The sequence below is a fragment of the Aphelocoma coerulescens genome (genome assembly GCF_041296385.1).
Source record: "Aphelocoma coerulescens isolate FSJ_1873_10779 chromosome Z unlocalized genomic scaffold, UR_Acoe_1.0 ChrZ, whole genome shotgun sequence".
In the NCBI taxonomy this organism is placed as follows: Eukaryota; Metazoa; Chordata; class Aves; order Passeriformes; family Corvidae; genus Aphelocoma; species Aphelocoma coerulescens.
Window position 1 is genome coordinate 37,257,088 of NW_027184085.1, and position 26,596 is coordinate 37,283,683.

Genomic DNA, 26,596 nt, shown 5'->3' on the forward strand with positions numbered 1-26,596 from the left:
AAAAAAAGAGAAAGAGAGAAAGAAAGAGAGAAGGAAAGAGGGAGAGAAAGAGAGAAAGAAAGAGAGAAAAAGAGAAAGAAAGAGAGAGAGAGAGAAAGAGAGAGAGAGAGAAAGAGAGAAAGAGAGAAAGAGAGAAAGAGAGAAAGAGAGAGAGAGAGAGAGAAAGAAAGAAAGAAAGAAAGAAAGAAAGAAAGAAAGAAAGAGAAATAAAGACTATGTTATAGAAAATGTATGTTATAGAAAAGCTCTCTTAAACTGCTTTTAAAAATCACAATAAAAAGAAGAGTGATCAGTATTGCAAATGTCAGCCTATGCTAATTTTAGCAGAAATAGTGAGAAATCTACCCCACACAATCTGCCTTTTCTTGAACTTGTTAGCAATGCACATTAAATGCACAGATTAAACAAAACAAAACAAAACCAAACAAAACCAAACAAAACCAAACAAAACAACCAACCAAACAAACAAAAAAAAACCACCAAAAAATACCTGGTGAGCTCTTCTTTAATCTTCAAGGGTTCATGTGGGTAGAATTTCACTCTAAAGCACATGGTGTATGGTGGATGAGCTGAAACATAAAGAAAAAGCATGAGAACACTAGCAAAGAAACATTGCTTAAGCCACTATGAAAGAGCGACTTTAGAGTTTTACTAGTGGTTAGTTTAGGCAGAGGTTCAAACAAGAGCAGTAAGTATTATATATGCTTTATTTTGGGGTGGTTTTTTTGGCAAACAGTAAGCATTGGTAATACTACAAAATTGAAGAAACAATTTAATTTGTGAAACTAAATAGAAATATTTCTGTACCTTTCCTAATAACAATAGAAATATTTCTGTTTCCAGTATTTAATAATAGTACCTAATTCTGAGCAATGGTATCAATACCAGGCTTTACATACAAACCTTTCAAGAGAAATGAAAGGGAGGGAAAAGAAAAGGAAAAGGGGAAAGGGAATGGAGAAAGAGGAAAGGATCATGACAACAGGAAATATTACAATTTTTTAATCAGTGTCTCTCAACCACTTTGATTCAGAGTGAAGTCCATAATATTCTAGTTAGTTTTAAAATATTTTGTTTGTGGTATATTCTCAATGTATGCAGTCAGTTTTAACTTTGCAAAACCTTGAAGAAATGGTGCTTTTACAGCAGGAAAAGAGAAGGCAGAAAAAACTGCAAAAAAAAATTCCAGAGAAAATGGAAGACACCACCAGGTGAAATCAATAATACTTTTTTTTAATTGTAAATTATAACAGTAATTAGTAAGCTACCAGAACATTTTACTGTACCAACCTCTAAAGTTTACCAGTTCATAGGCTTGGTATAAGCTTCATACGGTAATTAGTTCAACAATCATGATACTCTTCGATCTACTCTGACTGCAGTGTTCCAGAAACACATCTCTGGATACCACACAGTTCCGTGTGATGTACAACAGCAATAGAAAATTAAAATGCATTGAATCTTTTGTTACGTTTGGTATCTTTTGGAAGGCTCAACTCTTCTTGAAGATAAAGGAATATGTTCCTCTTTCAAAACCTCACATTATACTTATTTTAAGTACAGTCAGCCTCAATTGAAACTGCTCATTTCACCTTTTTTCCTTGTTTAAATAACTACTCATTTAAGACACAAGGAGGAAATTCAGAAGGGATGGGAATGGAATGATGAAAAATACAGGAAAAAAAAAAGAAAACAAGTAATCAATAATAAATAGAAATGAAGAGGAAATGAATAAAGAAAAATAAGCCTTTTTCTCTAGAGGAGGTTTGAACTTTCACACTTTTCAAATCTGGAGAAGCCCTCTGAAGGCTAGAGAAACACTCCGTCTATTTTCTGTGGGCTTTGCTGTCTTAGACTGCAGCACTGTCTGAAAAGAGGCTGTAAAACAGCAGACATCATTATGTCTTCCCTGCCCTGCTACAGCAGCGTAGAAGGTAGAGCGAATTCACTGTCCCAGAAAGGAAAGCAGCCAGGCAGAAACTCACTAAGGAGTCGTGTTGCCTGGACAAAGCACAAGATAAATGAAGTCATCTTAAACGGTTCTCTCACTCCTCAGTAAGCATCTTAAAACTAAGCAAGGGAGGAAAACCCATGCTTTTGGAATACTGTTCCACTTACAAAACGTGATAGAAGAGACAAACTGAATTAAACAAGCAAGAGCTCTTCCTCAGAAAAAAAAAGACCTTTTAGATATTTTGGCAGATTTCGATTTAGTTTGGGCTTGAAATAGCAATGCAGATGTAAGAGTAGTTAATGAGGGCCCTAGCAAATACAAGCCTACTGCAAGACCCCAAAATGTACTGAATTTTACCCAATTTTTTGGATGTCAATAAAAAAATTGAAAATCTTGCTGTGGTAAAAATAAAGAAAGAAAGAAAAAGGATTTGTATTAGAAGAGTGCACTCTGGCAATAACCACATAAAAGTAGCAGCTGCCCTATAAGAAAAGAGTATCATAGTGAGGAAAGGACGCTGAACTGCACTATAAAAATAGCCCACATTCATAAGAAATGTTAAAGTAGGAAATGTTTTATTTGTAGCAGAAGAACAGTATGTGACAGAAGTACACACCAATGCACAGGACATGCAGGAGATTTGTCAAGGCAGCTTAAAGCCTATTTTGCAAATCTTTTCCTAGACTCAAGCTTCTGTAACAATATTCCTCCTCGGCAGTGCAGCATTACTACACAAGTCTGCTGCAACCTGCAGTCCCTTCTCTATTGCTGTGCAAGAATGGAACAAACACAGCTAGCAATTTGAAATGTTAAAAAGAATATGAACCCATCCATCTAATTCATCTCTGGAGATAAGAAAGTTCCCTGCAATTACAGAAGGAGATCTTCTTTTTCTGTTTCTTATTCTTGATTAGAAAACCAGACACAATGAACATTTGAATGGGGAAGAAGGGAACTCCCAGAGATATCCACTTTACTCTCCATCTTAATTTTAAGGTAGATCATAAGCCTAAGGTTATTCCCAAGACACATTAGATGATATGTAAATATTTAACAAGGCCTTTGTCTTATAGATTTTACTGCACTGGAGAAATTCACATCAGGACTTCACGTTCTTTCATTAGTTTCTCATAGCAGAATTTTATCAGCTCAAGAGATGTGATTTGTCAAGCCAGATAATTTCTCAATTCCTTGAAAGCAAAATTACTTCTACCACTTACATATTAAAGTGCAAACATTAACAACAAACCTTCCCAAAACAGAGCAAAATTTGCAGGAGCACATTTCATCAACAGAAAACAAACAAGCACATAATCAGTTTTTTAATAGCCATTTCTTATAAGCCTTTACTTTTAGAAGGGTCCTTTATCTCTCAGATAAGGAGCAGCCGGCATAGAGAAATGCCCAAGGCTCTGTCAGAACTTCCTACCATCAGAGTTCACTTTCTCACTAAAAATGATTCACAATTGCAATAATTTAAAAGGACTTTAGTGTGGAGAATAGTGTTGACAGCAAACTCCATTGAAGCAGAACTATTGATTTGCCAGTTTATATGTGAACAGTATGTAAGAGGTGAAGGCAAAAGAACAAATAAGATCATTTAAATTATGTTAAATGTTCCTCATGAAGGAACTACACACAGAGCATAGTTTTCCAGGCAACTGATTGTATGTTTTTAAAGTTTATTTGACTTACATTTAACTAAGATAGAATATTCTATGTACATGAAACAGTAAGAATCTCCCTAATGTATGCCCAAAGCTACAACACCCTGACCTGAACAAAGAGGAATATGGGAACTGCCTCCCTTGGTACAGACATCAGTAATTAAGGGACTGAGTCTCACATGAGAATCACAAAGTCTACAAAAAACCTACACATTCATATTACCATTTTCTTCATAGAAAAATAATCTGAAAAAAGAAAAAAGTATTCATGTGTGCTGGTTTATGCTGGGGTAGAGTTAATTTCCTTCACAGTGACTGGTAGGGGACTGTGTTTTGTGTTGAACATGGGGTGGATAATACAGAGATGTTTCTGTTGTTGCTGAGCAGGGCTTGCACAGAGCCAAGGCCTTCGCTGCTTTTTGTACCGGCACACTGGGGAGGAGACTGTGACTACATGGGAGGCTGGGAGGAGACACAGCCAGGACAGGTGACCCAAACTGACCACAGGGATATTCCAGATGACATGGCATCATGTTCAGTATATAAAGTAGGAGGAAAAAGGAGGAAGGGGAGATTTTTGGAGTGATTTTCTTCCCAAGTCACTGTTACATATGGTGGGCCCGTGCTGTCCTGGAGGTGGCTGAACACCTCCCTGCCCATGGGAAGTGGTGAATTAATCCCTTGTTTTGATTTGCTTGTGTGTGCTTTTCCTTTCCCTATTAAACTGTCTTAGTCTTAACCCATGAGTTTTCCAGCTTTTACCCTTCTCTCCCTGATCCTGATGGTGAGGGACTGAGTGGCTGTGTGGGGATTGGTTGCTGGCTGGGTGTCTTGGGAACGTTCGCGCTTGGTATCAGAATCTCTGATCTGTACCGCCAAGATTTGGAGAAGGCCCTCTTTGATGTCCTTCTTGCATTCCTGGTGATTCTTCTTTATTTCATCTTCCATTTTCTGCACCCATGTTTCCACAGCTGCGATTCTTGCATGTGTTGGGCCATGCACAGAGTCTGCATTACTCGGAGTTTCACTGCCATATCCTTCACAGTCTCATTCGCACCGTAGTTTGGTTTCATTATTGCTAAAGCAGAAGCGTATTCTGGTGGCCCAAGGTGTATGAGTTTTTGCCACAGCAATGGATTAACTCTGATCCGGTCTGGACTCCTCAATCCTGGGTCATTTGTGAAGACAATCTCTACAACCCCTAGTTCTCTCAGGCATTGGACCCCTTGTTCTATGGTCTTCCACGAGGTTTGCTGCATATAGAGATCATCTCCACACATATATCTTTCAGTCACGCCTGTCAAAACCCATTTCCAGAGACTGGTAGAGTCAGCCCCCCTTTTCATCGCTTGGTCGATAAGTGGATCGTGTGACAGGGAACCCAAACGCCTCACTTCAGCACCATCCAGCATCACATCATCACCTGCAGCATCCCAAATACGGACCAACTTATTATGGATTCATCAGACCATCGGGTGTAGTCCTTTCTTAGGCTGTGAAGGTCCTTTATGGACATGGACTCAGTAATGGTTTCTGTGCCTGAGTCAGTTGGTGGTTTTGAGGTTCCTTCCCCTGCATTTTTTGAGGTTCCTTCCCCTGCATTATCCTCATATTTCACTGGATGATCAGTTTTGGTTGTGTGTTTTTTCCTTGTGACAGGAGCCACTTTCAGTGGCTTAGACTCTCCATCTGGTTTGGGCTTGCTGTCTGGTTTGGCTGCAGCCTGAGTGTGGGGTGGGGTGTCTGCAGGCTCTGCTGATTTATCTTCCTGCCCCTCTACCTTTACCTGCTGCAGTGTGAGATAGGCATATGCCAAAGCCCAACTATTGCAATGAGCTTTTTCTCATTAGAATTGTCATTGTATTTCTCTTTCAAATATTTCCGCACCTCAGCTGGTTTCTGAACTTGTTCAGGGGAAAAATTGCAAACCATTGGGTCAGAGAATTTCTTCAAGGTTTGGCCCATATCCTCCCATTCCCCACACCACTCAGGATTTTCCACCTCTGGGTCAGGTGTCTCAGCAATCACCCTGGAAATCTGAGCTCTCATTCTAGACAAGCTGCGAGACATACAGAGCACATAGGAGGAAGATTACCAGATTAAATACCAGGAGGATGGTCTCTTTAACATCCAGGGGAAACTGAATACTGTCAAAAGATAACCTATCAAATTTAAAGGGAAGGGAAACCCTGTCTCCTCCTCCTCTAACAATCTGGGTGCAATTACTAATAAATTCCCAAAACAGGCTACTGAAACTAGGACTGGAGTTAGGATGGAGAAACCACATATCATACACACTTTGAACAGCTGCCTGTACCTCTGTCCACTTCTTATAAAGCACTATCATCACTGAGCACAGCAAAATAGAAATCCGAATTCGTGCCCCTGCTCTGCAAAAATTCCGTATTGAGGATAAGATCGGAGCAAGTTGTGGATAGGCAGATAGGCCTAGGGACCAGAAAGGCACTAGTACCTTAAACAAGCCTATGGATCAGAAATACATGAATATATCAAGCCAGAGAAACATTATGAATTCAACCAACATGGTGACTATTTTACCCCAACACAGAATAAGTAAATTCAAACCAAAATGTAATTAGCACAGGCTTTTCACTTTCCTTTGAGCCACGCAGTTGGGCACCACTGAATTTGTACTGGTTTGGCCAAATTTAGAAATAAATCCTCTGAGAGAAGGCAGGTCACCACCCCTCCCCCACCAGGTTCAGGAAAAATAAATTTTCCTCGAAGGAAAGTGAGGGAGATAAAACTATTTATTTAACAAACACACGGGAAAAGGAAAAAAAAATGCTAAATAATAAAATCTCTCGCTGTGGAGAAAAAAACTGGGAAAGTGTTAGAGTTCTCTCTTTGGTCTCCTCGGAGCTGGGGCTTGGCCCAGGGCCAGGCCCTCTGCGCTCAGTGGAAAGTCCTCCCAATGTGCTCTGATGTTGAAGCAGTCCAGTAGAAAAGGGAGAAAATCCGAAATAATTCCAGGGAAGGAAAAAAATTCAACTCTCAGTCTCTCTCTGGAGGAAAAGAAACTGAACAACTGGCCAAAAACTGACTGGAAAGCAGCAAGCTGAGTGCTTCATCCCTCCCCTGCCACATCTGGGGAAAAAAAACCTGCTATCTCTGTGTGACCTTGAACAAGCTGCAAACTGGTTTGAGAAAGTTTTGCTCAGTTTTTCCTTCCCCCTCTCAGGCTCAGTTTAAAGGCATAAAAAGGCACAAGAATTAATTTCTGGGCATAGGGCAGCGATATGGGATACACATCATAAAGTCACCCCAAGACACTGGGGTCAAACCACAACATTATGAAAGAAGAAAATAGTTTTTAAAAGCTGGTGAAAAACTTGATTGAAATTTTACAAGTATCAACCAAATAGAGGAAGATGGAAGATTCTCAGCTGACACTTTTTTGGAAGGTTTCCTATTTGTTTTTTACAATCTGCTTTTCACCCAGCACAAATACTACCTTCTGTAATTCACTGCACTGGTAGTGTGGGGGTTTTATACTAAACATGAAGTACAGGTGGATACTGAAAGCCAAAAGCAGATGTTACATATTCTCTGAACTACAGTATCCTACAAAAAGCTAGTGAAATTTAAAAAACAAACACACAAGCAAGAAAAATATTACACTCAAATAGTCTTCATGTTCACTAATGCTGCAGAAGGATCTCCGGGGAACCATTAAGACATACTCAGTTGTTTCCACATGCCTCTTCCCTTACCAGATGAATCAGCTGCTTATCCATACTCCTTGCTGAGCATTTTTAAGACAGACAGAATATTACTCAATGTTTTTATGTGTAAGTGATACCTGATCCATCACAAATCTCAAACTAGGGGTCTCCCACATTGCACTCATTAGTTACAGAATAAAACAGGGCAAGGTGGATTTTTGTCACCTGCTTATAATAATGCTTAAAAAGGTGCTTAAATGCTTAAAAATCTTCATGAGGATCACAGGTATAGAATACACAGCCGGGAGGATCACACAAAACTTCCTGTTCTCGTTGTACACGTATTTATGAATCTCGTATTTGACAAAACTTTTCTTTACATTTGTACTGAGATCCTCTGTTTCATTCTACCGCCTTTCAGATTTTAGGACAGGATTAGAGATTAGGCAATTTAATTGCAAAATTCCAATGACCTGACACAGGAGAAAATCCTTTTATCTTTACTCTTTCAGATCACAGAATCATGGAGTGGTTTGGGTTTGAAGAGATGTTAAAGATCATCTAGTTCCAAACCTCTTTCCATGGGCAGGAACAACTTGCAATAGACCAGGTTCCAACCTGGCCTTGAACACCTCCAAGAACGGGACACGTACTACCTTTCTGGACAACATGTTGCAGTGCCTCACTACTCTCACAGTAAAGAATTTTCCCCTAATATGTAGAGTACACTCTTTCAGTTAGGCAAGGCAGAAAGAAAAACATGGACATTTAGAACTCCTGCATATCAGAGAAATAGAAAATATTCTGTTCCATTGTCATCAAGAACAAAACACATATATTTGGATATTTCCCACCAAATAGGTTACAGGAGAGCTGTATATTACTATACAGAATAATCTTTAAAACTTATCCAAAAGTAGCAAGAGAGAAAGTGCATGGGAAAACTCAGTTCTTTACTTAAACAGTGTTGATGTGACTTGGGTTTTACACTATTCCATTCCTAAACAGAAAATAAGCAACACAATGTGTAGGATGGCCAAAAAGAGAATTTTACTGCCAGCATTTGGGAGAGAATAACAGTATACACAAAAACACGCAAAAGAACAGAAAAATTTCTTTCAGAAGTTCTGTATCCTGAACCACAGAGATACAGCTTCCTTAGGCAACCTTCCAAACAGTTTTCCAACACACTATTGGAAGCACACTTCTTGCAGCTGTTGATCATGGGTCACCAGTTGGCTTCAATTTGTACAAACAAGATTGACAGTGGTTCAGGACATTTCTCAGAAACTAAATTGTTCCGTCTCGGGCAAAATTCATGGTAAAAATGGCTGAGGCACAGATCTAGACTTTACACATCATGTTAAAACACAAACATTACAATGAGAGTGGAAAATGCAAACGTAGATGATGAGACAGAAAATATACCATGCCTTCATTCTTTTTGTGTGGCACCAGAACACATTTAAATATGATTTCATATGCAATAAGACAAAACAGAAAACATTTTAGAAGATTCTTCCTGGCATATCCCAGTGTTACTAAACATGAACTCTAAACTATTTTTTCCAAAGCTTAAGAGGTTAAAACTTAGCACACCACACAAGATCCTACGGACACTTCAGAGCTCCAAATATACAACATTCTATTCCAGAAATGTACTGTTGCCAGATAGTGAATTCTGTACAACCTGACTATATAGAGGGATTGTGCCTGACTGATACATGTACCACTGAGGCCCATGAAAGGTAGTATAAATGTATACCAGAATACTTCTACTAGTCAAATCTTTTGTGCTCCAAATATTTGTGAATACTGAGTGCATGAATAAACACACAGAAAAACTTGCTGCTGTGCTGGAGGAAAAGGAAGTTCCCTACAAATGGTAGTTGAGCTCAAGCACATTTTTGGAAATTTTTTGCATGTACGCAAGTGCTTCACAATTCTATGTAAATCTAAGCATTCAACTGAAGTTAGAACTTTTGAGTCATTAGTATTATCAGAGAGAATTATTCCTGTTTCCTTAATTCCTTAATGCAAAGAAATAAAAGAAAACATCCATCTAATACAGTCACTGTGATTAGCTTTCTGCCATCATTTCTCCCAGAAACCATGTATGCATAATGTATGTGCTATTAACCAGTTACTTCATTGCTTCAGTTTTTAGGCTTTGCACTGTCTACTAATTTCAGTCCTCACTTTTGCCACCTGAGACTGGAATGTTTTGCAAATGAGTATCAGTAATTTCTTCTTCTGAGTCTAAACCTTTTCATAATAAACTGAATATTTTTAGATCAAGTATGAATTAACCTTGTGCCTTTAGAAATTGTTTGGTGTTCTACATTAATATAGACTATTTTTAGAAAAATAAGTCAAAATGTTCCTGATGCCAGATTCATTAAAAAAATGTCCTTGAAACCTGTGGGAGCATAATCTAATGGATTCTACACATGTACATAAAATATAGCTTTATTTTCTTTTTTCCTTAAAAGGTTTCCTTAAAGGGTTATTGTAGCAACTAAAGTCCTTCTTCTGTGACATAAGATGAAGTTAAGTTACACTAGTAATAGATGTAAGTTGCCAATCATATAGTTAATTCAACCTCTATATCCTAAATCTAAGGCTGGTAACAAAAATCCTTTGTTAGCATCTCATTATTTTTTGCTGTTGTTCTTAAGACCTGTTCACCACGATAACCTCATGCTAGCTGCATTTTATTTTGCTTTTTTTGCTATGCATTCATTTGTTTTTAGAGTTTTGATTAGGATTCTATCACAAAAGACACAGAAATCCTCTGATGAGGCCATCAAATCACTACATCCATGGAATTGATGGACTACCATCTACCACATCTAGGCAACATCTGTATGCAGGAAAAGTTGTTTTGAATAATTCAGAACACTCTCAACACAGATAGATAGATAGATAGATAGATAGATAGATAGATAGATAGATAGATAGATAGATTAGATAGATAGATAGATAGATAGACAGATAGATAGATAACGGCTAAGACACAACTTCTAATGAGCTAAATCAAGTCTCCAGAACTGCTAAATAAACTGTCTTCTGCTGCTGGACATAAACTTCTGAGTACCAAAGCAGCTCTGTCTCCTGGAGAGGTCTTCACAGTTGGACTATTTAATGGAAACCATAAGCCAGACAGTAACATTTCAAAAAGATAATTAAAATAATGCACTCCTGTTTTGAGGACATTTTTTAAAATAATGATCTTAATTTCCCCCCACCAGTGGCAGAAGCTCACTACTTAGCCCACAGTACTTGATTTTGCTGGACAACAATGATCTCAAGGCAATACTCTGCATTTTCAGGCAGCAAGGGGCACCAGAAAGAAGCAAAACCAGAAAAGACCCAGAAGCAATTGCCATGTTCCATTTTTGTTGCCATCTCCCAGTGGCTGATTGCATTTGACTGAAAACGGGAGCTGGAACATACAGGTCTTCCCACCAGATATGCCACCCCAAACATCTGCTGGCCTCTGGCTCTAGCCTTGAGCAGTAAGGAAAAGCTTTTCATGTGCAGAGCACTGTGAGATGGTGAAATCAGGGTAGCATAAAGTTTTTAGGACTCCAGATAGGACATGAAGGACATATTTGCAGTGAGAAATAAATGAAGCTTATTCTAAATTACTGCATGGAAGCAGAAGAAAACCTTCAGACATTTGAAAATCAGTTTAAAAACATGAGCTCTCAAGACTTACATTTCATTTGTTTGAAGATGGATTTGTTGGGCTCAAGCCAGTGCTGGAAAGACAAAGCAGAGAGCAGAGATTAATACAGATCACAGTGGACAATGTAAATGTGTATGATACCAAAAATGAGAAGTAGGAATTTTGTTTCACTGAGACGTACATAAATGAGAAAAGCACTTCCATACTGTAATTGCACTGTGTAAGCATACTTGATGTCACCAGTGCCTGTAAAATAGATGTAGTTGAAAGAAACATGACAGATATTTCAAAGACACATTTAAAGGGTACAGGCGCTAGTTCTCAGCTTGCAGCAGACATTTCAGTCTCATACTTTCAGCCATTGTTTTCCAGAAGAGCGGTCATATCAGACAGTAGGACAGACTGTTCAGAAACTTTAACACTGTCTCTTCATTTGTGTTGTCTTCTGCATTTCATATAACTGACGAATGCCTAAATACTATATCCCCAGTCAAAACCCTCAGGACACAAGCTATTGTTCTCTTCTAGCAATAACTAAAAAGCTGAAGGGAAAAAGAGTGCACTTTTCCAGGAAATGCTCACAATACAGACAGCCAATGTACAACAGAGAGGTATAGACACTTATCAGTAGGTGCATAACTTTCCAGGAAAAGACTGTCCTGGCAGGAAAAGTTTCATTTTTTTATTCTCTTAAAAAATAAAATCAGGTACTTCTGTAACCAAAAGTTAGGCTCACATTTTAATTAAGAGCTTTAGCACTTCCCCTGCTAGCACTAGCTGACCTCCTCAGGAGGGTGTTTTGTCAGACAAAAGAACATGCTGATATTCAAGTGCCACTTCTGACCACAGCCAGCAGGTTTTGTACTAGTATTTTTCCTGTAAGCAAAATTCTCCACAGTAAAATGAGATTTGTGCTGCAGAAGCAGCTGGTCAAAAAGCACAGCATTCAGTTTTAATAAGCATAATCAACACTGGAAGGCCATGCACTAAGGGGTTTCATTTTTAACCATTTCATTCTAGGTCTGAAACCCTTTGGTCAACTGCAAAAAGAAAACCTAGCATTTATTAGACCATATATAATACTTAAAATATCCTACATGGGATACCATTTCTCTTCATAACTTTTAGGCATTCTACTACAGAGAACAACCAGGGGTAGATATTTTGTAGGAGTTGTTAATAACTGACATAAAATTATTACTTTAAAAATTATGGCATCTCAAGAATTCAGATGAAGTCAAGAAAACCGTAAATTAGTTTTCTGAAAGAGAACTTTTGACAAAACAAATACCTTGGAAAGAATATTTTCAAGTATCTGCCATTTATATGCTATGGCTGCTCAGAAACACCTACATGTAGTTTACAGTATTATATTGGAGATAAGCTCTGCAATATATTTCTACTTAAAGTTCACTTATCACTGAGAGTCTGATATGGAGCCCTGGTGCAAACAAACAAACAAACAAAAAACAACAACAACAACAAAAAAAAAACAAACAAACAAACAAACAAACAAACAAAAAAACAACAAACAACAACCTCAAACTTCAAACAACAGCCACAACAAAACAACAACCCTACACATTTCTTTACCTATTCCCTTTTCCCAGTATCTCTCTTTTTAGGAAAAAAAGATGAAAGAAACAGAATTGAAGCAACAATGACTGTTTCACTGACTTACCAGAAATATCTAGCTCATTTCAGTCTTTTTTTAGATCATGCATATAAATTTTTTATATGTTTCACTCTGAATAATGGGGGGTGAGAGCTGCTCATAAAAAGGTAAAGACAATTAAGACAATAAGATTTAAGAAATCTTATACAGTCTGCAGTGGTTTATAGATACATAATCCAGAATGAATTCACATACAAGAAACCAGTCAGGACACACAGATATACAAGTGCACTTTCCTTAACCTCTTCACACACCTCATCCCACATCCACCAGGAACAGGCCAGTGTTAGATGAAGATTCAGACAGCAAAGGGGAACTTGGACAGTGTTCCACGCTGTACTGCTTCCAGGAAATGGAAAGTTAATATTATTTACTATTTTCATCTAGCAGAAACACAACACAACTTTCTTGATATTTCATTTTGAAATACCAAGCTGGAATATCAGCACAGACCAGACCAGCATTTAGACCTGTTTGAAAAAGTTAATTAGCTATTCTAACAAAAAAGTCAGAGGTAAAAAAAGCCAATTTGCAAATACGAAACCCTCATAATAACCATGCGAATAATGAAAGAGGGGAAATGTGGATGAAATTCCTCAAACCCCCAGGAATGCAAATTTACCTAACACATCCAAAAATAAACGTTTCACTAAGACCTGACCTTCATGGGTTAAAAACAGATTGAAAAGACATTGAGCAATTAAGCAATCTAGACCTTCACATGGAGGTCATGGAACTGACAGGCAGTTTTTACAAGCTCAGATTTCTGTTGTGACCTTCTGTTGGTGGAAGATTGCAAACGTGTACACAATTCAGTTGAATCTTCCAGAAAAGTGAGGTGTTATTTTATAATTCGTGGAGATTTTCAAAGACACAGCAATTAGGTGCTTAATGCTCTCTGACTGTCAGGGGAAGATAAACACCTAGTCATTGCTAATACTTCTGGAAATAGCCACCCCTATATTTGTTTGCATATTTCAATTTGAGTTTAGGAAAGATGTTCCCCTGAGTACTTATCTTTCAGCCTTACAGCATTGACTATTAATAATTAATACCTGTGCCTCATCTCTAATAACAGTATCCAAGCTATATTTATTCCAAGATTAATTAGCTGTTATAGTTAGGACCAGATTAGGGTTCCTATAAATTAATCAAACTGTTTCTGCAGAAACTTTAAATTGAAAAGTATCTGATTTTCCAAAATGCTTTTTCCATGTAGCAATATTTTTTTAACAATTTTCCTGAAAAAAAAAAATCTTAGACGAAAGGGAAATATAACATTTTGAGTTAGCTTTTCAACATAAATTTTAGAAGCATTTTAAATGTTCACCTACAAAAAATGTTATTAATACATATACCACACTGCCTTGCAAGAACAGTCCACAGATGTTCTCACCTCTTTATTGTAAGGAGTTATTGTACCCTTTATTGTACTTGAAAAGACTAATAAAAAAAAACCAAACAAAACTAGTCAGATGTAAAACTGGAACTAGAGGCAATAACCTTTTATTTCTCTACAAGCACTAAAATGTGCAAATCAGGGAGAGAAAAACTCAAGTAATTTTATGCAGTTTCAGTTCTGTCTCATGTATTTGACACTGTAGTCCATAAAGGCTGCTTTAATTGGATGATGGCCTACACCCTGAAACCAGCTTGGCTCTGTACGTGATAGCACTTAATGATCATCAGAAATCATTCCTGCAGGGGCTCAGCCTCTTGTTTCATTGAAAGCATGTTAGCAACATGGTTGCTGCCCAATGGGAAAGAATAGACTTTGATCCTAACCCAGCTAACACATAAACAAGCATCCTGAGATGAGACTCATGTTCAGCACTACTAATTCCTGATCTCTTTGTCAAAAGCAGTTTCAGTAGCTTCTGGGCGTCTCAGTGGTCAGACAGATGTCCTCACAGAAGCAGAAGGGAGAGAGAAAGATACATAGAGATCTTGAAGGTCAGTCATGGGATAGCTAATGAGTCTTGGTGCTTCAAGTGCCAGGGGTGAGTAAGCAAACTATCATGGTTATCACTTTTGGTGCTGGGATCCTAAAATATGCTGAGCATTGCCTTCTGACTAAGATTTCATTGCAATTGTAGCTTGTGTTTTAGACTAATGCAATTTTAGCTTTGTAAATAGAGCCTTCAGCTCCGATCAGCCCTTAAGTGGCGCTGAGTAGTCATTAGCGAGGCCAGGTGTGTTCTTGCTTACCCACAAGTGCTGAGCAGCTGATGTGCTATCAGCTTTCACAGCAAAAGCTCAGGGTGAACAAGGACACCCTGCAAGGGTAAAAGCACCATTCTAGAAAGTCAGTTTAATGCCACAAACACTGATATGTTTTTAGTAAAAACGCTTCAGCCTGTTTCAACCTGTTTCAAACAAAGCCATTCACTGACAAGGTCTGAAAGGACTGAGCTTGGTCTTAATTCAGCACAGAGTTAAGGGGTTTAAAATAAGAAGCATTGAGGAAAGAGGACACAGTGGTAGAATCGTAGAATGGCGTGGGTTGAAAGGGTCTATAAAAATTATTTAGTTCCACCTTCCATGCCATTAACAGAGATATCTGTCGTGAGAGCAAGTTGGTCAGAGTTTCATTCACCCTGGCCTTGAACCTTTCCAGGGATGGGGCATTCACAGGTTCTCTGGGCAACCTGTTCCAGTGCTTTACCACCCTCAAAGCAAGTCTTTCCCGTCTTCCAAGCCAAGAGGCTTTTGATTTAGTCCCTGTGTTTCAAGAGGAGCAGTTATGAAAAGGCAACTGAAAATGGCCAAACACCATGAATATTTAAATCTCGCTTGGCAAGCAATACTTAGCCAAGTGCTTGGATGTGCACACAGTAAAATAGAATCAGAAGAATGTGCAGGTTTTACAAAAATATTCCAGGTAAGGACTGGACTGGAAAACTTTGTTTAATCAACAGAAAAGAGCAGGAGAATGGAGATATGAAACACAGCTAAAAAAGTAAAAGACTATTAATTTTATTTAAAACTCCACCCTGTATTAATCTTGAAAATGAATATTTAATCTTTTCCTTCAATGAGGAGCAAAATCAAAGTAAATTCTTGCACGAGGTCACCACCCACCAAAAAAAAAAAACAACCAAACCAAAAAAGTAACAGTATCCAAAGCTTATGGAATCTCAGACAGGGGAATTAATTAGGTGTCCACTCCATAAAGGCCCAAGAGATGCCAAAGGGCCCAGGGCGCAATGCACGTTTCTTCATACCATGAGACCAATAAAATTTTTTCATGTTTTCAAGAACCTTTATACCAAGAATATTGATATTGTTCTACTGTAGAAAAAGAGCTGCACCTCTGTATTTTTTCCAAAATCAGGGCACTGATGCTATTTAGTGGCATGCTAAGCAGGAAGAAACAAGTTACATCACTATCACAAACATTAATCTGATCCAGAAATAGCAACATACACTGGAACAGAATCACCATTTGTATGATTCTGAACTGAAATTTATTTTAAAAATTTCCAAATTATCACTGCTGTGTGTTGGAGTAGCCAAAATTATCCATAGTCTCCACATTAGTTGAAGATCTGGCCATAAAATCTCCATATATTGATGTACACGTGAGCCACTCCATTCTCACAGACAACAGGTTCACAGCTGATAGAAAAAAACTCTTTGTTGTTATCAGTATGTCTTTCAAAATGATTTAGTTTACAAGTTTACTAATCTTTACACAAGATATTTAGTTAGTAACACTTCTGCTGAAATAAGTCTATGTGCATATACTCTCTTCACACAACTATTCATTTCTGTCAAATTTTTGCTTAATACATAAATGCAACTCTACTGGTAAAAGCAAGCTGCCATTTAACTCAGCATTTAGTCTCTGAAAATGGTCTGAAGTGAGCACTTAGAAAAAGAAAATGAGCAGTAGCTCCCATTGTGCTCAATAAGCTTTTTCCAGCAGCCTCCATTACAATTTGTTTGTAAATCCTGGTAGGCTTTCACCAATTTTTTCAAACTCCCATTTTTTAACACTTCTTTCAAATTTTTGACATCTACAATGAATTTTATTACTGCCTATGGTTTTCTAAAAACTATTTCTGAATACTAGTAACTTTATAGTTAGTTTGCTTTAGAGTGTTTCAGTTCTAAGAACTACAGGGCAACTCTTCCCTGACCACCTTCTCCAATCTATTTTACATCATATCTTTCTCTCTCACTCACTTTTGCTTGATCTCTGACTCTCTTACTCATTCTCTCTCACTCACCTCTTTTTCTAGCCATATTATTCTTGTCTAATCCATCTCCGGATGAAATCCCTTTCTATTAGATATAATTGTCATGTCCTTCTTTATTCCTTTTCTAGTTCTACTATACTGTTTCTGAACCAGCATGACCTGAACTGCAAACAACAAGCAGCATTGCAGCAAGAGTTCATGCAAATACAAGTAACTTTTGTGATAACTCTGTCCTGGAGGAGAGCTTCATATGCATAGAGAAGGATAAGATTTTTATTAACCTATGGTTCAATCATTCTAGGGTTCTGCCTGTAACACTTGTCTTCTACCCCTTCACACAGACTGGAGCTCTCCCAGACAGATCTCTTTTCGTAACTGTATGGAGTATTGCAACCCCTTACACAAAAACATAACTTCATTGAACTGAGGTTGCAAATTATCTGATGTGTCTTCCTGCCAACCTTCACCACCCTCATGTGGGACTAGGTGCACATTTTTAAGTACATGTATTAAATTGCTGCTCTTGCTAGAACAGGGATATGCTGCTCCCAAGATTTGCTGACCCTTCCCAAAGGTCTCTCTGATGAGAAACTGCTGTACATTTTGTACATGTCTGTAGCTCCCATTAAAAACAGAACCACTACTTCATGATAAAGAAATTCATTACTGACAGACCCGAGGTTACAGTTTCCTTCCCTAGTAAATACTGGTACAGTGCTGAACTAATTAGGTTGTAAGATTAAACAAATATTCTGCCCAGTTCAATTGTAAGTGCCGTACTTGGGAATACAAATAGGTCTCCCCACGACCCTTACTAGTGAAATAAATATGCAATCTGACAAAAATAAACCCTATCTCTTGTAGAATTGTCAACCAGTTTTCACCATATTTAAGCTTGAAAGGAAAATGAGAATTGTATCTGCGACAGTTCTTTAGGAGGAAATTGGCAGGCACTCTGAAAAACACAGTGTACCATGTCATCTTTCTGTCAAAGAACCAAGCAGCTCTCTGCTCTGGGAAAGTCAGAAAATCCCAGTGTACTCAAAGCTACCATTCAGGATCAGCTGCACAGAGGGAATGTACTCTAAGAGTAGTTTCACTGATTTGAAAGCTTTATTTTCATACCGCCAGACGTACAGGCACAGAGCTAAAACCACTGCTCTGCTGTGCTGCTCCCAGAGAGCCCTGCAGCACACCCACCTGACAAAGCATCTTAATGCTTAAGAGTGATTATGATTTCAAACATTTCTACAGTGACGGGTGAGACTTCACAGTTGCTTCACGGTCCGAAAAAGCCTTTTCATGACACTTCCAACCTACCCCATGGGTAGCTCCTAGATACTTCTGTCAACTACCACCTCATACTTCCACATTCAAAAACAAAATCACAAGCATGTGCTCAGATTGATCCACTGGGAGTGGAAAGAAAAGGAAAAAAGTATTTCCAACTTTAAATCATTGCTCAGATGCCCTCCTGAAGGGATTTAAAGACTATATTTCACCACACTAACATCTTCCTTCTGTTGAATCTTCCCTTGCCCTCAAGAACAATGGACTCCTTCAACAAGAAATCTACTCTAGAGAAGATGCTGAACAAGCAGCTGCACTGTATCATTCTATTCTCATCTCATACCAGCCCAAAAAACACAAAAAAGCTGCTTGGTAAACCTAGGGTATCCAGCAGAGAGTTACCCATTCTGCATTTCCACAAGTGTGAGGGTGTGACAATTGGCCTCAATACAGTAGCTAGTATAAGAAAAGGTACAAGGAAGAAGTTCCTTGAGTAGGAGAATCAGTAACAGCTCATCCAGGCATGTTTCCTATTTGAAAGTATTAAAAATTACAAGATCCAGATGATGGTTTCTGGGTTCTTACAGTGAATCTCTCTCCAGTCTCTAGAGATTTCCTGGTTTGGTTTTGCTCTTCAGTGTTTTCCTCAGTAAGAAGAATAACAGGGTTCTATCCACCAATGTGACAGCTTATCTTCATGAAACCATACAAGAACTTAACATTTGAAAACTATATAGAATAGTAAAACTATCAAGGCTGGAACACACCTTTAACATCATTCAGTCCCATCGTTCACACAACACTGCCGCTGTAACCCTAAATCATTAAACCACATCATCCAGCAAGAGATTCAGATCCCTCTTGAACATCTCTAGGGACGGTGACTCCACCACCTCCCTGGGAAACCTATTTCCTGACCATCCTAACAGTGAAAAAAAATTTCCTAATATCTAATCTGAATCTGCCCTGTCTCATCCTCAGTGCAGACACAGTAGAGGAGACCAGCCCCCACCTCCCGACACCCTCCTTTTAGGGAGCTGTAGAGAGCGATGAGGTCCCCCCTGACAAACCCAGATCCCTCAGCCATTCCTCAGACATGTTTTCTAGTCCTTTCATGAGCCTTGTTGCCCTTCTCTGGACAGTCTCCAGCACCTCAAAGTCCTTTTTAAAGTGAGGGGCCAGAACTGAACACGGGATTTGAGATGTAGCCTCAACAGTGCCGAATACAGAGGGATGATCACTGCCCTGGTCACATTTGGCCAAAACTAGCTTCAAATGTTACTACAGTTTAGTGTCAGGGAGAAAGGTAACGTGAGCCCACACAATTTTCTCAGAAATCCACACGAAAAAGTCAATGGTTAATATATATACACTAGGAACTCATTTGTTCTCAGTATCACTAGACATGAAATGGCATACCTCAATTTACTGCATACTGTTAGTACACTACTGACATTTTTGAATCTACCCTAAGGCAAAGTTTCCCCAAAGGAGCATCCAAATCTGACTCTAAAAGATACAACATAGTGTAGAACCTAGAGTCTTTAACTGCTAGTTCAATTTTATTTCGATTTTGTTCCTCTCCCATATACCCAAAGATATAAAAGAAGATACAAGGCTGCCTTCTGTTAAGAGTGTCTTCCAGAGTTTGGTGGATTTTTTTTGTGGAAGAGAAAATAGAAAACTATAGATAATTTTTAAAAGTTTAAGTATGCCCAAAATATATGCGCATGTTTATTTATGTAGTAGAAAATGATTATTATTAAAGTCAGGTTGGGAGAGGAGGAAATATATGTTATTACTTACTTGAAAAATAGCTTATAAAAACACCAGGTATTTTCCCACATTTCAAAATTTTTTTCCAACATAAGACAATTAAATCAATTGTCTACATTTTTTTACAGAGTCAGAAATTCTGAATGTTCTAAACAGAAATCTTGAAACATCTAATTTTAAGCATCTGAAATACTGAAACAATTCATTTTTAAAATTCTCAAACTCAGTACATTTCAATACTCCTAAGCCAAAATGCTACATTTTGGTAGCATACTCTACATTTAGAAGACATTTTAGATTAATTAAAGCTTGTATTTTTGCCTGCTTGAGCTCCCTCCTTACAAAACAAGAAGAGACTGCAAATTAGCTTTCAGAGCAACTATGGAACCTTGCACAAAAAAAATTAGATCTTAATAAAATGGAGGCAAGCATCACTGCTAGACTAAGTGCCAGCAGGAGTAAATCTGCATAATATTTCATATATATGTGTGTTTGTGTACACTATATAATAATATACTATTATTTCATATAGGTTAACTATTCAAAAAAACCCACTCAAGAATAATTCACCAAAAGCCAGAAGTAAATGCATTATTTTGGCAGTTTCATTTGGAACCATTGAAACCTGTTCTGTGCAAACATAGAGACTATGCAGTCGAATATAAAATTCTACAACATATAAAATCCTACAAGAGAGGCATTTAACATTTCCGAGAAACTGGGCAAAGCAATATCTGCTGTATGCTATGTACATCAGAATCAATAACTCTCTTAAAATAAAGTTATGCTTTCTTGTTTCAGCTCCTATTACATATTGTTTGAAAGAACCTTCAGAAGATGGTGCCTAGTCTCTATCTTTGCCAATATTTAATATAAACTCCTTCCATAAAATTACAGAGAACTCTCTTAAAATTATTTACCAACCAGTGAAAGATTTTGCCCCACTGCCTCCATTAGCACGGTCTCAGACAGTGCAGCTCTCACTAGCTTAAGAAACCACCTCCCTGCTTCAACTTTCTTTTTCTTTCTATTTTACACTCTGATGCCTGTATAACCCTATCCTAGCCTTTGTTTCCTGCACTAAATGGGTGTGCCTTTCTTACAATCACCTCATAAACAAAGTCTCACTCTCTTTGTGTTTCTAATACTCCTTCTTTCCTCTTTCCTTCTTCAGTTAAGTTGAGCTTTCTTGAATGCAGATATGTAGATCAGAACAGCTGAGGTCTCATTAGAGTCAAATGATATTAATATCCTCCTGCAAATACAGTCTCAAGAGGCAAACAAGGTGTGGTCTTTTACCATAGCCACATCATGCACTTAAACCAGCCTAGTCTATATTAATTCTATTCATTTTCCCACACCACTTTATTTGCCTTTGGGACACTGATGTATGTTGTCACACACATATTTAACAGGTATAGCACGAACTATCACTTTCCTTCAAAGTGATTGTACTTGGTCAAACCACTAGGTTTAAATTCAGAAAGAAGCTGTTGCTGAAATCCACCTACTGATCTCTTTACTGAGCTACTCTTCATGTTTTGTGACATATCTCACTGACCCCAAATAATGTATTGCAGAAAATGTGTCTCCCTTTCTGCCTGGTGGGATCTGTAAGAATTCCACTGAGCCTTGGAAATTTCTCATACCAAACTGTAAGTACACTTATTCCATGGAACTTTGAAAATTTCTTCTACAAAACTATAAGTACTCTTATCTGTACAGTGGCTACAATCATATGGCATTTCTCCTGAGACCCCACGACATCTTATACTTACTATAGCTTATCTCTTTAACCACATACTTGGACAACTACTGTTATTTTTTTTTAAGAAGAATTTCAGGCATCTAAACTCACAACTGCTAAAATTTAAAAAAAAAATTTAAAAGCTATCACACCTCATAAATTCAAAACCATCATTTTCTTTTGTTTTTTACTGACCTGTCCTGGTTTTGGCCAGGACAGAGTTAACTTTTTGCAGTAACCATGAGGTGGTAAAGCCTGGAGCTGTGTGGGCATGTCTGGGTTGTTGTGTACTCACATCATCACTGGGAGGCAGAAATAAGGAATTCTTGGGCTTCCAGGAAGAAGATGTTCATGACAATAGAAGATACTGAGTATAAAAGTAGCTTATTTTGATGAATTGTAACATAAGAGAAGAATGTACATTGCTTTCAACTTGCCAACAGAGCATTTAAGTCTGTACAAAGAAGGGTCCCTTATAAATCATGTCCTAAATTGTGACAGAGTTTAAAATAAAGAAATATTACCCAATTAGAGAAGTTATCCCTATGATTAAAAACATGAGGGCAATTGTGAATCAGCGCTTAAAAATGCATGTATGGAAAATGTAAGTTTGGTAAGTCTGTTTAGAAAATCCAGCTAAAGAGTGGACCAGTTGATACAAGCCACCGTAGTACACAGGATGGCTACAGCATTCTTAGCAGTGGGATATAAAGAGAAATGAAAAAACAGGATTTTTTAGGTAAGAACGTAGAGGTTTTTTTCTCATATTGTCTTTTGCTGCTAACCAAGAAAAAATTATAGTTTCTGTATCGTCTTCCACAAATTTAGCACTAAATTAGCTATACTACGAAATGTGAAACAACAACTGTATAGCCAAGATGGATAAGACAGTGCAGTAAATTTAGCTAACAATATAGGTAACAGCTCTTTGAAACATGGGTATGGTATGTTACAGTAGGCATGGGTTTGGGTTTTTGGATTTTTTTTCTGAAGTATAAGTGTTTTAAAGTATTCTGACAACAAAGAAAAGGGTTTTATTAAAAAAAAGGTTTTATTAACAAAACTGTCAGTACTTCCATTAAGTAAAATAACTTTTCTGTACCTTTCTTTGAGTGACTGTCAGAGAAACTCCCAACAGAAGTAAGTGTTTATTAAGTCTTAATTATAGCCCAATCCAGTGCTCCACCTACTTTTCCTATCAATTCCAACCAGGTGAACACCTCTATAATTTTTATGATTATGAAGAATTAAGAACATTGGTCAGAATAACTGCTAATTATTTTCACTTTAAAAGGGGGATGCAATGGAAATTATTTGATGCAGCTTTGCAAAGCTGTTGCAATTCTGTAAGGTTGAGCTGATGGTGATACCCCAATTACAGTGATTTTTGACAAAACTATTTATGGTGTAGCAAGAGATATCCAGCCAAATGGTTTATTTCCTCTTCAATCATAGCAGCTTCAAACTGGTGATTGTTTCCAGATAATAAATGCCATATATGTACACAAGATATTTGAAGTCATGTATCTAAGTCTTAATCTTGAGACCAGCAGGACAACACAGTGAAAAAGCTGTTCTGAATTTCAGTGTCTGAGGACTTCTGCTTCCTGTCTTGATGATTTTTCCCTACTCTCATACAGTAAAAGTCATCTGAAGCCAAGCAGGGGGTAGCAGTAACAAATCACCTATAAAATACAACCTGCAGAACCACCTAACACCTAGGGAAGATGACTAATTACTGTGCACACAAATGAGCCTGAAAATTTTATTGCACAAGTGTAAAGATGCTTATAGGGAGAACCAACCTGAAGAACCCCCTACATCTCAACAAATCACACCTGTTTTCAGTATTGCAGATTTTAAGTCCATGCACCCTGTGATGGGTGAAACAGAATGACCGCTTTTAGCTGATAATAGGATTTCTACTTCCATTTCCCAAGAAGCATACTCTAAGAGAAAAGCAAAAATCCCAAATTCCAGTGCACTGTCAGAGCCTAGAGCTACTCTGTGCTGACTCTGAGTCACGCCTATAGATTCTTTTCTGGTTTAAGTGCCCAGAAGAACTATATAAATCAGAATATATCATAATATAATAACATAATAATAAATACATGAAGTGAGGGGAAAAATAATTTAATGATGCCACTTTAGGAACCTCTACAGAATTACAACCTGAGTACAAATCCTCAGAGATATATAACTTTGCATTAGAACTTACATGCTTTTTGAAAAAAAAAAATCAATTAACTTTACTTAAAAGCAAATGTAGTCACAGATTATATACATACCCTCTGCTTCTCAGGGTCAACGTATCGAATGCCAAAATAGTCTTTTTCCAGCAAGCTGTAATAGTTGCAGATGTGATCTATAAGAAACTGACCTTTGGTTTCCCTCTGTAAAAAGATAAAGAAATGATACATTATGTTGAGTATTCTGAATTTGTTGTCTATACAATCCATGCAAAGTGTCAAGGAAAATGGCACATGAAATTCATTGTTGTTCAGATGAGGACAAGGATTTAACTGTTTATCTTCTCTAAAAGACTCAGGAGATTAATGATCAATATACTCCCTCCACAATCACAGATTGGTTAAGAAAATATTGTTATTACTCCTACCTCAGGAAAACTCGTGCTGCTGTAATAGCTACAAATTTATAATACTCAGCATACTACCAGCAATCATACTTCCACAGATCCTATAATGGCATAACAGATACTCAATTACACATAGAATTTCAAAACACTGAGTGTTTTTTTGTGTCCCCCAAATTTGAAAGAAGATCTGACTGTGAGTATTCTACTGGATCTCTACACAGCACCCACATCAAGAGTCTTAATTAAGTCAGAGCTACAGTACAAAGAACAAATGCCAAAATGACTGAAAGAGAGGTTTTGATCTTTGCATTGCCACTGAGTAACTATGGCTTTATCAAATCTTACTGTTATGCATGATATTTAGCTAACAATCTCATTCTTTATTTCTGCTTTCTTAAATCTCAATAGTGTGTTTCTGTTCTCCTGTCTGCTGCCTAATATGGAGATCCTACATGAATTTTCACGTTTCTTCTCATCCAGCTAATGTGAAGGTTCGTGTTGAGGTTTTATCTCAACTGCAATTTGTGTCAATATTAGCATGGGGCTAAAGCTGTTTTGACTGAAACAGTCCACTCCAAGCAGACAAAGGTGCTTCACTACACAGTGGTGTCAGGTCTCTGCATTTTTTCCCTCTATGTGTCTACCCTGGTCCTGCACTCAGACATCTCTGCTGTGTACCAGGTAGCAAATCTCTACCCTTTCCTCAGATGAAACAATTTGAATTTAGCTCTTTAATGTCTACTGAATAGAAACTACACAGGACATGAAATCATTTTATATAAAAATAATACTTAATTAAAATTAAAACTTAAATGATATGCCTTGTTCACACTGTCTTTAAGAAGTTAAGAGGCAATTTAAGCCATAAAGAGCATGGAAAGCAAAACTGAAGAGATACCATTTGTATATCTAATGGTACTTTACCATATATTCTTAGGCTGGATATTGTTAGCATCTTCATTCTGCACAGGAGCAGCTGAGGCAAAACCAGCATCCTGACCTGTCTGAGGTCATACTCTAAAGAGGAGAAGGAGCAATGGCCTGGGCACCGCCACTGTCTGGTGAGATCTACTGCTTCCCACAGGAAAAATGAGACATGTTTCATGTCTAACTCTCATGAGTTCGAAAATAATACAATCCATGACCTAAATTTTTGTTCTCTTATCTTTACAATTAATGAGGAATTCTGGAATGGATGCAGTTGCTTGTCTTTTCGTTTCCATCACTGAAAAAACAGATAACTATATAAAAAGCACCCTCAATTAATGTCCTGACAGAGATCTGCATTGCCCTTCCTGTATGCTGAGGCTCCTGCGGACATACCCTTGCCTGCCATAGGGACCACCTCTCCTCCCAAATTCACTTCCAGCAACAATGGAATTGCTAGTCCCTCTACAGATATCCTTTTCCTAGATGTGGGGACCTCTGTTTCAAATGCTACTGAGTAAGCCACCTGCTTCCACTGCTCCTGTCTGTCTCCACCTTCTACTTCCTATATATTTAAGTTCTGTACTCTTCCACATGCTCCTACTTGCCTGAAGATATGTGCCTTGTCTGCACTATGGTACTTCCATGTACTTGTTTTCCTATTTTTAAACAGCTATTGTCAAAGGATGTTAACACAATTTGTCTGTTCAGTTTGTGCTCATGCAACCTCATGCTTTGCACCCTGCATTGTTACCGTTTTCCATGTAACCTAGCTGCAACAGGCTTCCTTCTGTAATTGTTTCCTTCCAGCCTCAAGACATTTAAAAATCAGCTTGTTCACTGTTAAGTAAAAAAATTATAGACTGACATTTTTTTGTGCTGTACCCAGTTACAACTATGGGCATCCTAGTGACAATTTAGAGAAAACTTTCCTCAGAAGGAAAAGTCATATCAAAGACTAGAAAATACAAAAGGAAAAGTGTCGCTCTCCCTGTGGCTGACAAAAAAGGGTCTACAGTTATAGAGTCATATTACTATTAACAGCTTTCCAACTTAAAACCTTGTAAATGTCTGCAAAGTTTTGTGACTATGAGAGACATCGAAATACTGACAAAATTGTGTGTGACAGTAGGCAGTAGGAAAAATTATAAACACAGATGAGACATTCAAGCTGCACACAGTTATAAACAAATCTACAGCAAATTAAATAGGACTGGGGAATAACAGCTGTTAGATGACTCAGGTACAATCAAACATGAAAACAGATTTTACTGACAACAGTGTGCAAAAGAAATCCATTTTTTAAAACACTGGAAATGAGGAAAACAGACTGCCCATATTTTCATGTGACAAAGTTAGAGGGTGTTACTGGAAGAACAGTCAGT

The 26,596-nt window shown here is 37.8% G+C and overlaps 1 protein-coding gene across 3 annotated transcripts in view; it reads right to left on the minus strand.

The window, feature by feature from the left end:
* The window catches only part of FRMD3 (FERM domain containing 3), a 135,881-nt gene that overhangs the window by 50,899 nt on the left and 58,386 nt on the right, over positions 1–26,596 (minus strand). For all 3 annotated transcript variants that reach the window (XM_069001917.1, XM_069001919.1, XM_069001918.1), the window contains exons 2-4: positions 23,977–24,081; positions 11,029–11,071; positions 491–569 (exon numbers count right to left, since the gene is read on the minus strand). In XM_069001917.1, coding sequence (XP_068858018.1) covers positions 491–569; positions 11,029–11,071; positions 23,977–24,081 — 227 coding nt within the window. The remainder of the gene's footprint in view (positions 1–490; positions 570–11,028; positions 11,072–23,976; positions 24,082–26,596) is intronic.